Source organism: Rhincodon typus, chromosome 32 (assembly GCF_021869965.1).
Source record: "Rhincodon typus isolate 14 chromosome 32, sRhiTyp1.1, whole genome shotgun sequence".
Lineage (NCBI taxonomy): Eukaryota > Metazoa > Chordata > Chondrichthyes > Orectolobiformes > Rhincodontidae > Rhincodon > Rhincodon typus.
In genome coordinates, this window is record NC_063363.1 from 14594363 (window position 1) to 14609269 (window position 14907).

General features: G+C 42.3%; 1 protein-coding gene across 1 annotated transcript in view; it reads left to right on the forward strand.

Annotated features, from left to right (window-relative positions):
* LOC109927318 overlaps window positions 1–14907 on the forward strand; it is a 103517-nt gene that overhangs the window by 544 nt on the left and 88066 nt on the right. The window contains exons 2-5 of the mRNA XM_048615367.1: window positions 862–965; window positions 2154–2243; window positions 8765–8816; window positions 13123–13285. Coding sequence (XP_048471324.1) covers window positions 862–965; window positions 2154–2243; window positions 8765–8816; window positions 13123–13285 — 409 coding nt within the window. The remainder of the gene's footprint in view (window positions 1–861; window positions 966–2153; window positions 2244–8764; window positions 8817–13122; window positions 13286–14907) is intronic.

The window sequence follows — 14907 nt, forward strand, 5'->3', positions numbered from 1 at the left end:
TCCTCCCTCCTGAATATCCAAGGGCCCAAATACACCTTCCAGATGAAGCAGCACTTTACCTGCACGTCACACAATCTGGTCTACGGCATTCGCTGCTTACAGTGTGGTCTCCTCCACATTGGGGAAATGAAGCATAGACTGGGTGACAGCTTCATTCTGTCTGCAAAGATGACTCTGAGCTTCAAGTTTCCTGCCACTTTAACTCACCACCCTGTTCCCTGGCCAACATCTCTGTCACAGGCTTGCTGCAGTGCTCCAGCAAAGCTCAGCACCTCATTTTCTGCTTAGGGATTCTGACAGCCTTCTGGACTGTAGTCCTATTAGACCATTGGGCTGCTCTCTCATTTGAGAGAGATTACTGGCAGTGGTTTAACCTGAGGATCACCATGCCTCCGGTGAGGGGAAAGGTTGAGAAACAGATACCTTCATGGTAACCTCAGACAGTGTGGAAATTGAACCTACAATGTTGTCTTTGCTGTACAATGCAAACTAGCCACTCAGCCAACTGAGCTAACAAACCCCCTAACCTATAACAACAAAAAAAAATTGCTGGAAACATTCAGCAGGTCTGACAACATGTGTGGAGAGAAAGCAGACTTAATGTTTTGGGTCCAGCTACCCTTCTACAGAACCCCTTAACCTAGTCAAGAGGAGGAATTGCAGAATAATGAATGGTTGCCCAAAGCAAGAAAATAGCTGAGCAACATTAAGAATAAAAAAAAAGACAGACATGCGCGAACAAAATAAAACTGGTGGTGATAGTGGGGGAAACTGAAATTGTTGAAGTTGGTGTTGCAACCAGTAGGCTTCATCACGTTTCACGAGACACTTAACCATGAGAGTACCTTGGTAGAACTACAGCTCCCGATGAGTTTTGCGATGAGATTCTGGCTGGTTCTCGCGAGATCTGCGGGAGCCGGCCACCATTTTGTTGCCTGTCCGTCTATCTGTCTGTCTGTGTGCAGGTGAGTTTGAGAATTGTTTATTGTTTATTGTTTCTGAGGTTGAAAAGGAAATAAACGAACAAAAGAAAATGTTCGGGGTGGATGGAAATCGTTGCAGGATTGCATTCTTGTCAGCTTGAAGCGCGAAGATGAGGGAGGGTTTTGATTTCAAATTGACGGGGAGTAGAGGGCGGAGTTGTTGTCTTTCTTCTTTTCTTGGATGTTGCCCAGGGATCAGTCTGGGCTAAGTTTATCCGCAGAAGCTGGGCTCCAGGGAGGAAAGAGCAGGGGATGGATAGGGTGTGGGTAAGAAACAAACCCTTCCAGAAATCTGTAGCTTTGCCTTTGGCTCCTTAACATATCTAATACGAATGCGCAACTCACTCCCTCTGAAAATCTGATTTCAAAGCCGCAAAGCTGTGATCCAAAACGACAGCAACTCCAAATATTCCACCTTTAGGTTCTTGTGACAAGCCACCAGCTTTGAAAACGTAAAACTTCCTCATACGTAGCTAATGCCACCGTGAAAATTGCTTACTTTGCAAGGAAGTTTTTTATTTTTCGTACTTGCTTTCATTGTTTATATTAAATTACCTATATGCGTTCACGTAGACCGAGCAGCTTGCTGTGTTTTGTGTTGTGGAGCGCGTGTTTTTTTCTTGAAAGTATGTATTTGGACGTTTACTGTTTAATTTCAGTCTCCATGCCATTTACACACCCTCACACACACCCAATTATGTTCTTTTTGGGGATGGGTTGCTATTTTATTCTTGCATCCTTCTATCTGAATGCACATTCCCAGTTGAGCATTTATACGTTATCGTGTTGCACAATGTAAGGCCAGTGCTATAGAGAAATTAAAACCAGTGCTGGAGAAACTCAACAGGCCCGGTAGCATCTTTGGAGAGAGAAACCGAATTAACATTTCAAGTACTCTTCTCCAGAACTCCATATTGGACTCAATGTTATAACTTTTTTTCCACAGATGCTGCCAGACTTGAATTTCTCGAATGCTTTCTGTTTTTTTTCCAGTTTCCAGCATCTGTAGTATTTTACTTTTATTGTCATAAGTAAATTGCTTGCATAAGATTTAATAATGGAGCTGAATTTCTGATCACCTTTTTATTTTGTTTGGACAGGAGGAAGTTGGTTGACAGAAGGTGCTGGAAATCATTGTATATGTCTACTCTTTATTATTGTCATTCTTAGAATAAAGTTATGGAACCTGAGATTTGGGATAGTGATGGATGTACTACATCTGATTCAAGTGACTTGCCAGATATAGTTTCCTCTGATGAGGTAAGTCTCTGCAAGGAAGTAATTCACTATTTTTGTCGTAAGTGTTTTTGGCATGTGGATAAAATTTATGTTCTGTCACAGCCATTTTAGCACTTTTTTTTAAAAAGTATAAGCTATTTAAATAGGAATTACAAAAGTAACAATGCACAATAATAAGTTTCCTGTTATCCATCAACAACACCAGAAAAACATAGTTTGTTCTTAATAAATATGGACTGTGGTTCAGATGACCAAGACATCAGCTTGTAAAATGCATTTTCCATCATCATCTCCTCCAGTCATCAAAAATACTTGACATTTTAAAAAGTCTTTTTATATGATCAATGTACAAATGTAAGTTATATTCTTATAGCATCAACAATGGGAAGTTTATAAAAGATTCTTGATTCAGTCAGACATTCTTGAAAATGTTAATAAAGGCCAAACCAAGAATATTGATTAAGACTTGCATGTGAATGAATGAATTAGATTTATTGTCACATGTACTCAAATAAGCACAGTGAAAAGCTTATAACTCGCCATTTACAGGGTCATCTTAGATACAAAGGTACCTAGGAATAGCTTCTGCAATTACAGATTAGTTACAGTGTAATAATGTCACCAACACAACATCTAAGGTACAGAGTGCCTAGGTACATTCCTTAGTTACAGATTAGAGAAATGAAGAAAACAAAAGTTATGTTACAGCTATACACGGTATGACCATAGGTCAAAAAAACAAGAAACAAGTTAAAAAGACAAACATCACAATCTCTCTCCAAGGGCTCCGTGCAGCAGACCAGTGCAGGGGACCTCCACATGGTCTGACTGCTAGCTGCTGGCTCTGCAGTGGGCCACCATGCTCCATGCCACGTCGCTGCCTTCCCTGCTTTGGGCTGTCGATGGCTAACCCCACTTTGGGCTGCCAACCCTGCTTTAGAGGCTGGGAGTCGGAGGCTGGGGCCAGTTGTCCGAGGCTGAGAGAAAGGAGGAAAAGCGGTAGAAGTAAAGTAAAAGAATGGGTAGAGTGGACAGTCTCCAGCTGGAGTGTCCTCTCTGTCGCCGTTGTACCGAAAATGTTGTATTTCGATAGTGACTCATCCAGTGGATGAATGAAATCTCATTACTATTATTTGAATATGTAGACTGCCTAAACACTCTGAACTGCCACTGGTTTCAAGCTACTTTCCAGTTCAGTACAGATTTGTAGTTTCTTTGAGTATGATTTTAATGGAAAACTGAAGATTTTAAGCTTAAAAATAAACTATTACTGTTTTTAAAGAACATGTTAAAACTTGTTAACATAGAACAGTACAGCACAGTACAGGGCCTTTGGCCAACGATGTTGTGCTGAACTTATACCCTAAACCTAAGGTCTATCTAACCTCCACCCCTGCCTTATACTATCATCCATATGCCTATCTAATAGCAGCTTAAATGCCCCTAATGAGGCCGACTCTACTAAGCTTTCCGGCAATGCATTCCACGCCCCTACCTCTGACGTCTCCCCCATATCTACCTCCACTCACTTTAAAACCATGCCCCCTCGTAATAGCTACCTCCACCCTAGGAAAAAGTCTCTGGCTGTCCGCTCTATCTATACCCTTGATCATTTTGTACACCTCTATCAAGTCACCTCTCACCCTTTGTCATTCTAAAGAGAAAAGCCCTAGCTCTCTCAACCTTTCCTCGTAAGGCTTTCCCTCCATTCCAGGCAACATCTGGGAAATCTCCTCAGCACCTTTTCCATGGCTTCCGCATCTTTCCTGTAATGAGGCGACCAGAACTGGACACAATACTCCAGATGTGGCCGAACCCAGGTTTTGTATAGCTGGAGCATAACTTCACGGCTCTTGAACTCAATCCCTCTATTAATGAAAGCTAACACATCATATGCCTTCTTATCAACCCTATCCAACTGGGTGGCAGCTTTCAGGCAACTGTGGACATGAACCCCAAGATCCCTCTGCTCCTCTACTCTGCCAAGAATCTTTCTCTTAACCCTGTATTCTGCTTTCAAGTTTGTCCTTCCAAAATGAATCACCTCACACTTTTCAGTGTTAAACTCCATCTGCCACTTCTCAGCCCAGCTCTGCATCCTATCAATGTCCCTTTGTAGCCGAGAACAGCCCCCGCACTATCCACAACTCGACCCACCTTCGTATCGTCCGCAAACTTACTAATCCACCCTCTCTCTCCTACGTCCAAATCATTTACAAAAGTCACAAATAGAAGAGGACCCAGAACAGATCCTTGTGGTACACCACTCGTAACTGAGCACCATGTTGAATATTTTCTGTCCACTACCACCCTTTGTCTTCTAAGGTCAGCCAATTCTGAATCCAATCTGCCACATTTCCCCCTTTCCCATGTCTCCTTACTTTCTGCATGAGCGTACTGTGGGGAACCTTATCAAACGCTTTACTTAAATCCATGTATACCACATCCACTGCTCTACCTTCATCCACGTGTTTGGTCACCTCTTCAAAGAATTCAATAAGGTTTGTGAGGGATGATCTACCCCATGCTGACTATCACGAATCAAACTGTGCCTATCCAAGTGATCATAAATCCTATCTCTCAGAGCCCTTTCCAATAATTTGCCCACCATTGAAGTGAGACTGACTGGCCTGTAATTTCCAGGGTTATTCCTATTCCCTTTTTTGAATAAGGGAATGACATCATCTCAAGTCTTCCGGCACTATACCAGTGGACAGTGAGGACGAAAAGATCATCGCCAAAGGCTTTGTGATCTCTTCCCTCGCTTCCCATAGAATCCTTGGATAAATCCCATCAGGCCCTGGGGGACTTATCTATCTTCAAGTTCCTCAAAATTCCTAGTTCATCTTCCTTACTAACATCCACCTCCTCCAGCCTGCCAGCCTGTTTCACACTGACCCCACCCCCCACCCACAACTAGGTCCCTCCGTTGTGAATACTGAAGAAAAGGACCTCTCCTATCTCTTTAGGCTCCGTGCACAAATTCCCTTTATAATCCTTGATCGGCCCTACCCTTACTCTGTTCATTCTCTCATTCCTCACGTTCGTGTAAAAAGCCTTGGAGTTTTCCTTGATCCTATCATGCCCCCTTGTAGCTCTCCCAAACCCTTTCTTCAGCTCCTTCCTCGCTAACTTGAATCCCTCTGGAGCTTTTTCCGATCCTTGTTTCCTAAACCTTATCTAAGCATCCTTCTTCCTCTTAACCAGTCGTTCGACCTCTTTCGAACCAAGACTCCCTCACTCAACCGCATCTTCCCTGCCTGCTAGGGACAAACATATCGATCACACGCAGTATGCATTCCTTAAACAATCTCCACATTTCTATAGCGCACTTCCCGGACAGCATCTGTTCCCATTTTATGTTACCCAGTTCTTGCCTGACAGAATTATAATTACCCTTCCCCTAATTATAAACCTTGCCCTGCTGAATGTACCTATCCTTTTCCATGACTATTGTAAAAGTAACAGAGTTATGATCACCGCCGCCAAAATGCTCTCCTACCAACAGGTCTAACACTTGGCCCGGATCATTGCCAAGCACCAAATCCAAAGTGGCTTCTCCTCGTTGGTCTATCTACATACTGTGTCAGGAATCCTTCCTGAACGCACTGGAAAAATTCCGCTCCATTTAAACTATTACAACTAAAAAGTTTCCAATCAATATTTGGAAAGTTGAAGTCACCCATGACTACAACCCTGTGACTTCTGCACCTTTCCAGTATCTGCCTCCCAATCCGGTCCTCCACAAGTTGGCAGCGATGGGACTCGAATCCAGGCCTCCTGAGAGGCTGGAGCCTAAATCCAGTGCTTTAGACCGCTCGGCCATGCTACCACAGGACTTGTTGTGGAAAGAGTTACTCTTCTTACTAACGACATCATCGATGCATTGAAGAGCAATGGCTTTTACAGATGTGTACACTTAGACAGCAAACACTTGTTCCTATATAGTTCCTAGTCCCTTGGTGTTAAAATATTCTGGCGTCTTTCAATTGATACAAACTGAATTACCCTTTCCAACTGAATTCCATCTGTCACAATTTTGTCTGTTTAATTAAACTATTCACATTTTTTTTTGGAACTTGCAGCTTGGGAAGCAGAAATTATTTTTCCATTGGGCATGACAGCAACAATCTGTTCAAACGCTGTTGTGATATTTCATTACATTGAAAAGAGATGGCCTTAAATGGATGAATGTCCTAACCCTTTTACATGTAGATGTACATAGAGTCATACAATGCAGAGTTTCTAACTTACTGGACTTTGAGGGAAATAATATGACATGGACACAGTTCAGCAGATCTCAGTGCGTGTTTGTAGATTAAAGTATGCAAATCGTTAAACTGAAATTAAATTAAAATAATCAGATGCGTAGGATAAAATCATGCTGCAAAAGTTGTTTTGCGTTAATTCTTGCATGTAAGCTATTTTCATGCTTTAAAATTGGGCAAGTGGTGGGGTATTTTCTTTTCCTTTTTATTAAAAACCATGCATATGTTTAGAATGGCATAAGTTATATGTAAAACATGCATCCACAAATACAGAGCATGGGATTTATATGCCTCTGCACTTGATGATGTAAAGATATATCAGATGGGAGCTGCAAGTTACAAAAAAAAGTGAATAGTTTAATTAAACAGACAAAATTGTGGCAGATGGAATTCAGTTGGAAAGGGTAATTCAGTTTGTATCCAAGAAAGATGCCAGAATATTTTAACAGCAAGGGACTAGGAACTATATAGGGACAAGTGTTTGCTGTCTAAGTGTACACATCTGTAAAAGCTATTGCACAAGTAGACTAAGTATTCAAAAAGGCGACTGGCATGTTGCCTTTAATGGGACTGAAATACAAAGAGGCAAAAACAGTGTTTGATTGCCAGTCGAGTTTTGGGTATTGCTCCATGAATGATTTTATAAACTCGGAAAGGGAGTACAGTGTTGATTGTTTCCCACCGATACTGTCCTGGATGTGCACACTGACAGCAGGCAGGTTGTTGAGGATGTTTCTTCCGCTTGTCTGTTTCCTCACTACTTGTTGCAGACCCAGTCTAGCAGGCATGTCCTTTAGGACTCTACTAACTTGGCTAGTAGTCATACTGCTGAGCCACTCTTGGTGATAGTTATTAAAGTCCCTCATGCCACATTATGTGCCCTTGCCCCCCTCAGTATTTCCTGTAAGTGGTGGTCGAATCAGCTGAGAGAGGACCAGTATATCCTAGTTCTGCCTGCAGCACATGGACTGCAGCGGTTTAAGAAGGCAGCTCACTGCCACCTTCTCAAGGACAGCTAGGTACAGCCAATAAATGATAATCCAAACAGCAATCCCCAGGTCCCATGAGTGAATTAAGAAAAAAATCAACAAGGGGTTACCTTGGACATAGTTGACTTGATGCCTTTAGGTCCTGGAGTCAATGGTGAGGACTCCCAGAGCAACCCTCTGTTGACCATGGTGCTGCAAGCTTTGAGATAACACATACTCAGTGGTTGTGGTGCCCCGGTTATTGACTATACTATACAATTCCTTAAGTATAATTGGCAGGCTGTTGCTTGACTAGTCTCTGAGACAGCACTCATCCAGAGATGTTAGTAAGGAAAACTTTGCAGGATTGACAGGGTTAAGTTTTCTCATTGTTTCTGGTGCTTAGGTCAGTGCCAGGTGGTCTGTCTGGTTTCATTCAAAATTTATTATAACCCTCTACTGCTTGCATGCAGCTCTTTTTAAGGAAAATATAATAAAACTGTGACCACTGTCCATTTTTGATAATTCTGAACAGAATGTCACCAAAAATTGGATTCTGTTGTCTGGATTTTTACTTCAGCATAAAGCTGATGTATGCATCAATAGAGTTTGCCGATTTAGAATGCAGGCTGCCTCTAAAATCTGTGCATGGTTCATAATCAGTATAAAAACATTACATTTGAAATGTTAAATACAGAACTCATTCTTTTTGAAGTCTATAGATTCTTGGGATTCTTCTATTTTTAGCATCCATAATGTTCTGTGCATCTTTGGAAGTTCAGGTCTATCTTGTTATCCATTATTTTAAATTATTGTAAGTAAAGAAGTAAGCAGAGAAAAACATTCTTCCATTTGATGCAATGGTATCAGCAGGTAATATTGCAACCTGTGTAAAAATGTATGAAATAGCAGAATCAGGCAATCCAACCTCTTGACTCTGCTTAACCATTCAATGAGGTAATCTGTCTTATCTCCATTTTGCTTATCTTTTGCCATTTCCTTTGATTCCTTTAGTGTCCAAATATCTATTACCTGCAGTTTTAGGTATGCTGAATGAGTGTGCATCCACAGTTCTAGGGCAATGATTTCCAAAGATTCTCAACACCCTGAATGAAGACTCTTTTCCTCATTTCCTTTACTAATGGTGAACCTTTATCCCAAGACTATGATCTCTCGTTCCAGACTCTCTAGCCAGGGAAACAGTGTCAGTTTACTGCAAATAAAATGTGAAGGTTATCTTATATTTCTGTCAACTTAATTGATTTTGATTGTGTGAACATCAACTTTTGCTTAATCATAATTGCAGGATTTTAAATCATGGTTTTCTCCAGTCGAACCACCACAGCTAAGCTATGAAGGTAAGAAACCTGTGTAATTTTGAGAGAAGAGATCAGCTAATATACAGCCAAGTCCAACATAAAAGTAAGTTCTAATTTTTAAGAGATAGCAAGAACTGCAGATGCTGGAGTCAGAGACGAGAAGGTATGGAGCTGGAGGAACACAGCAGGCCAGCTAGCATCAGAGGAACAGGAAAGTTGACGTTTTTGGTTTGGACCCCTCTTCAGAAATGGGGAGGGGGAAGGGAGCTGGGAAATAAATAGAGAGAGGAGGGGTGGGGTTGGGGAAAGGTAGGTGAATGCAGGTAGGGAGTGGTGGGGATTGGTCAGTGGGATGGGTGGGGTGGATAGGTGGGAGAGAAGATGGACGGGTTGTGTCAGGTCATGGAGGTGGGAGGGAGGATGGTAAGTTCCGTTTCCTCCTCCTGGGCCGCCTCCAGTGTCACGGTGACACCACTTGCAAACTGGAGGAGCAACACCTCATATTCTGCCTCGGGAGCCTACAGCTTGATGGCCTAAACGTGGAATTCACCAGTTTTAAAATCTCCCCTCCCTCGGCCTCATCCTATGTCCAAGCCTCCCTCTCATCCCTGCCTTCTTGACCTGACACAACCCGTCCATCTCTCCCACGTATCTTCCCCACCCATCCCACTTACCAATCCCCACTACCTGCACTCACGTATCACCATCCTGCTCCTCTGATTCTGCGTTCCTCCAGCTCCATACTGTGTTGTCTCTAATTTTTAAGATGTGTTTTGGTAAGTGATTTAATTAAGGATTGCAGAAGAAGCAGGTAGTGTATTGAAGTAACTGTGGCATGTTAGATTGTGAATCGGTGCTTTTAATACTCCAGTGGTGAAGCTGCAGATAGTTGTCTTGTTGTTGAAGTTCTAATTTTTTTCTGTTCATTTTTGTGGGATGTGGGTGTCGCTGGCTGGCCAGCATTTCTTGCCCAACCCTAGTTGCCCTTGAGAAGGTGGTGGTGAGCTGCCTTCTTGAACTGCTGTAGTTCATCTGCTGTAGGTTGATCCACAAAGCCATTAGGGAGGGAATTCCAGGATTTTGATCCAGCGACAGAAAAAGAACAGCGATATATTTTCAAGTCAGGATGGTGAGTGGCTTGGAGGGGAACTTAGAAGTGGTGGTGTTCCCTTATGTCTGCTGCCCTTGTCCTTCTAGATGGAAGTGGTTGTGGGTTTGGAAGGTGCTGTCTGAGGATCGTTGAATTTCTGCAGTGCATGTTGTATATAGTACACACTGCTGCTACTGAGCATCGGTGGTGGAGGGAGTGAATGCTTGTGGATGTAGTGCCAATCAAGCGGACTGCTTTGTCCTGGATGGTGGCAAGCTTCTAGAGTGTTGTTGGGGCTGCACTCATCCAGGCAAGTGGGGAGTATTCCATCACACTCCTGACTTGTGCCTTGTAGATGGTGGACAGGCTTTGAGGAGTCAGGAGGTGAGTTACTCGCCGCAGTATTCCTAGCTTCTGGCCTGCTCTTGTAGCCACTGTGTTTATGTGGTGAGTCCAGCTGAGTTTCTGGTCAATGATAACCCCCAGGATGTTGATAGTGGGCGATTCAGTGATGGTAACACCATTGAATGTCAAGGGATGGTAGTTAGATTGTCTCTTAAGGAATTTTTACAGTGTGGAAACAGGCCCTTTGGTTCAGCAAGTCCACACTGACCCTCGGAGCATCCCACCTAATCTACGCATCCCTGAACACTATGGGTAATTTAGCATGGCTGATCCACCTAGCCTGCACGTCTTTGGACTGTGGGAGGAAACTGGAGCACCCGGAGGAAACCCACGCAGACATTGTGAGAATGGTGATGGTTAGAGCCTGGCACTTGTGTGGCATGAATGTCACTTGCACTTGTCAGCCCAAGCCTGGATATTGTCCAGATCTTGTTGCATTTAAACACTGACTGCTTCAGCATGTGATGAGTCATGGTGCTGAACATTGTGCAATCATCGGTGAACATCCCCACTTCTGACCTTATGGTGGAAGGAAGGTCATTGATGAAGCAGCTGAAGATGGTTGGGCTGAGGACACTACCCTAAGGAACTCCTGCAGAAACGTCCTGGAGCTGAGATGATTGACTGCCAACAACCACGACCATTTTTCTATGTGTCAGGTATGACTCTAACCTCTGCAGAGCTTGCCCCCTGCTATTCAATGATTCCAGGTTTGCTAGGGCTCCTTGATGCCCCACACAGTTGAATGCAGCCTTGATGTCAAGGGCTGTCACTCTCTCCTCACCTCTGGAATTTAGCTCTTTTGTCCATGTTTGAACCAAGGCTCAAGATCAGGAGCTGAGTGGCCCTGGCAGAACCCAAACTGGGCATCATTGAGCAGGTTATCGCTGAGCAGGTGCTGCTTGTTGGCACTGTTGACGGCACCTTCCATCACATTAGTGATGATTGAGAGTAAACTGATGGGGCAGTAATTGGCCGGGTTGGCCTTGTTCTGCTTTTTGTGTACAGGACATACTTGGGCAATTTTCCATGTTGCCGGGCAGATACCAGTGTTGTAAGTGTACTGAAACAGCTTGGCTGGGGGAGTGGAAAGTTCTGGAGCAGAAGTCTTCCGTGTTATTGCCGGAATGTTGTCAGGGCCCATAGCCTTTGCAGTATCCAGTGTCTCCAACCGTTTCTTGATATCACGTGGAGTGAATCGAATTGGCTGAAGACAGGTATCTTTAATGCTGGGGAGCACTGGAGGAGGCCGAGATGGATCATTTCCTCGGCACTTCTGGCTGGAGATTGCTGCGAATGCTTCAGCCTTGTCTTTTGAACAGATGTACTGGGCTCTTCCATCATTGAAGATTGGGATATTTGTGCAGCCTCCTCCAGTGAGTTGTTTAATTGTCCACCACCATTCACGACTGGATGTGGCAGGACTGCAGAGCTTAGATCTGATTTGTTGGTTATGAGATTGCTTAGTTCTGTCGATCACCTGCTTTCACTGGCATGCAAGTCATCGTGTTTGGTGGCTTCAACAGGTTGATACCTCATCTTCAGGTATGCCTGGTGCTGCTCCTGGCATGCTCTCCTGCACTCTCCATTGAACCAGGGTTGATCTCCTGGCTTTATGGTAATGGTTGAGTGGGGGACATGCCACAGATTGTGCTGGAGTACAATTTTGCTGCTGTTGATTGCCCACAGCGCCTCATGGATGCCCAGTCTTGAGTTGTTAGATCTGTGCGAAGTCTATCCTATTTAGCATGGTGATAGTGACACACAACACGGTGCAAGTTATTCTCAATGTAAAGGCAGGACTTCGTCTCCACAGGACTGTGCGATGGTCACTGTTACTGATACTGTCACGGACAGATGCAATTAAAGCTGGCAGATTGGTAAGGATGAGGTCAAGTATGTTTTTTCCTCTTGATTCTCTCATCACCTGCTTCAGACCCAATCTTGCAACTATGTCTTTTAGAAACCAACCAGCTCAATCAGTAGTACTGCTGCTGAGCCGCTCTTGGTGGTGGATATTGAAATCCCCCACCAGAGTACATTTTGTGCCGTTGCCATCCTTAGTGCTTCCTCCAAGTGTTGTTCAACTTGGAGGACTACCGATTCATCAGCTGAGGCTGGACGGTTGTTGGTAATCATCAGGAGGTTTCCTTTCCCATGTTTAACCTGAAGCCAGGAGACTTCATGGGGTTCGGAGTCAATGTTGAGGACTCTCAGAGTAGCACCACTACTTTTTTACAGTTTGTGGTGAAACCTGACAGCTTGGTTTCTAGTCTTTTTTAAGTTGCTGCTATCTAATGTGCATATACTTTCCCGCCTATGTGTTTTCCCCCTATTTTCCACTCAGTTAGTGGAAGCAACTGAGCTGTGCTTGTCATTTTTCTGACAGATTGAGTTCAAAATGTACTTACACAAAGTAATGGTATTATAATTTTATAGCACAAAATGTTGTCCACCAGAAATTGTACCAAGTAAGCATTCTGAACCTGTAAGGAGGGATGGCATTCAGAAAAAGAAATGGACATGGACTAAGTACATGATTTTACATTTAGTTCTATTAATTTTGAATAATTCTCTACATTTCTCCAATTGTGCTTTAACATTATTTTTCATGCACAATAATTTATTGGAAGAAGAAGAAGGGGTGTGAATTGATAGCTACAATTGGCATTAAGACCTTAAAATGTTATTTGAATAGTAATGGAGGGTGGCTACTGACTATTCAGATTTGAACTGCATTATTTTTGTTTTTGCTTAGCCTGAATCTGTTTTCCTTGCTCAAAGATTTCCATTTGTTTATTGAATCTAATCAATTTATTTTCCCAAAGTAATGCATGTCTTCGTTTTCAGTGTTGATTCCTAAGAGGTGGTGTTATCTGAGGATGTCCGTATTGAAGCGGTACTGTCACATTGTGAAAGTTCAGCTCCTGGGCCCAATTCTTTTTGGCAGACCTCACCTGGATGAACGCTATAGGAACTGGGCAACAGAAGCAGAGCTTGTCCAATACAAACAGTAAGTTTTGCAGTGATAGCTTCAGATGATGAGAGAGAAATCCATATCATCAAGCCACAATTAAATGAAATTCTGAACTAGAGATAAGGCAATTGTTATGCAACTGAAGTTTAATTGAAGATTTTCACTTACGGAATACCATGTGAAGATATATTTTATGTGCTTCCGGCTTTTCCAAATACACATTTCAAATGCTTCACCTATTAATGTTTACTGATTTTTAAACCTGAACCATTGTGTCTTACTGTTCCCTCCAATGTATTGTAAGTTTCCAGTTTATTTTTGGCTTGTTTACTTTACAAATTTTCACCACAACTGTTTGAGCTACGTGTAGAAATGGTGGTTTTGTTGTCCCCAACATTTCCTCATCTCTTTCCATTATTTTATCAAAAGATTGTGATTGAGGTAAAATTGGGAAAAAATGCAGAATATAAAGCTGTATGTGCTAGAGGTGCTTGAAGTCATTGAAACAAACTGTTATTTTTGGCTTGACAGCAGTGTGTGAGCAGTACTTGGTCAGTCCACATTATGGGATGCTGTTTCCCATTATAATCACTGTACCAACTAACACCCCTTATGGGGAATATTGTGTCAAGTCGGTATAGCTTTAATTTCTGCATTTTTTCCAACTTTCCTCAATTATGTAATTTTTTTTGATAAAGTAGTAAAGAGATGAGAAAAAGTTAGTAACAGCAGCAACCACTTTTCTGCAAACACCTAAAGCAGATATAAAATCAAAATTTGCATTGCTAACAAACCAGAAATAAATTTGAATTTTGCAAGAAGTTGGACAGAATGGCATTTGAGGTTTACAGGTTCAAAAGATGGATGCAGATTGTGGAGTGGTTTCCAATTTGAGACCACTTTACAAAAACTGATTATTGTGATTTTAACAAGTTTAATTTTAGAAACGCATACATTAGCAAATTGCCTGCAACTGAGCCAATTAGGAAGTACATTTTTTATAAACTGCACCTGAAGTTCAACTGGCTCAATAAGAAGTAAAAGCTAGCCGTTTCTGTAACATCATATACTTCCAGAACTACAGTTTCCAAAGGCAGGATCAGGTTCAAAATAATAACCTACCAGAACTCACTAAATAACTGCAATATTCCCACCCTCCGTCATTTTAATTCCAGAGGTTTTAAGAGGCTGTCAACTACTTGGTCCATAAATAGGTCCAGTAACTGTTATGTTAGAAGACATAATAGCAGTTTTGTGGCAGCAGCATACCAAAGTGTTGCTGGGGGGAGAAAAGTCCTTGATTGTCTTTAAGTAGTGCAGTAAAATTGATATGTGTTTAAAATGAATTATTGGAAATAGGGTGCATTCAAAAGAATGGCATCAGCAACTGCATACAATGCTTGAGCTATTACATTGGAATGTGTCACTACTTGGGAAAATATGCCAGTAACCATGCCTCACTATTCGATAAATCATCACAAAATGTATAACGTGGATATAAACCACCAAAGATACAAATTTGTCTGGCAGGACAAAAACAGTTTGCACCAGTTTTTCCAGCAAAAGTGAAAATAACTGATTATTGTAACACACAAACTTAACAGAACAGTGAAAAGAGGTTTTCTGACATTTGATTTTTAAGCCAAACCCCTTCAAAA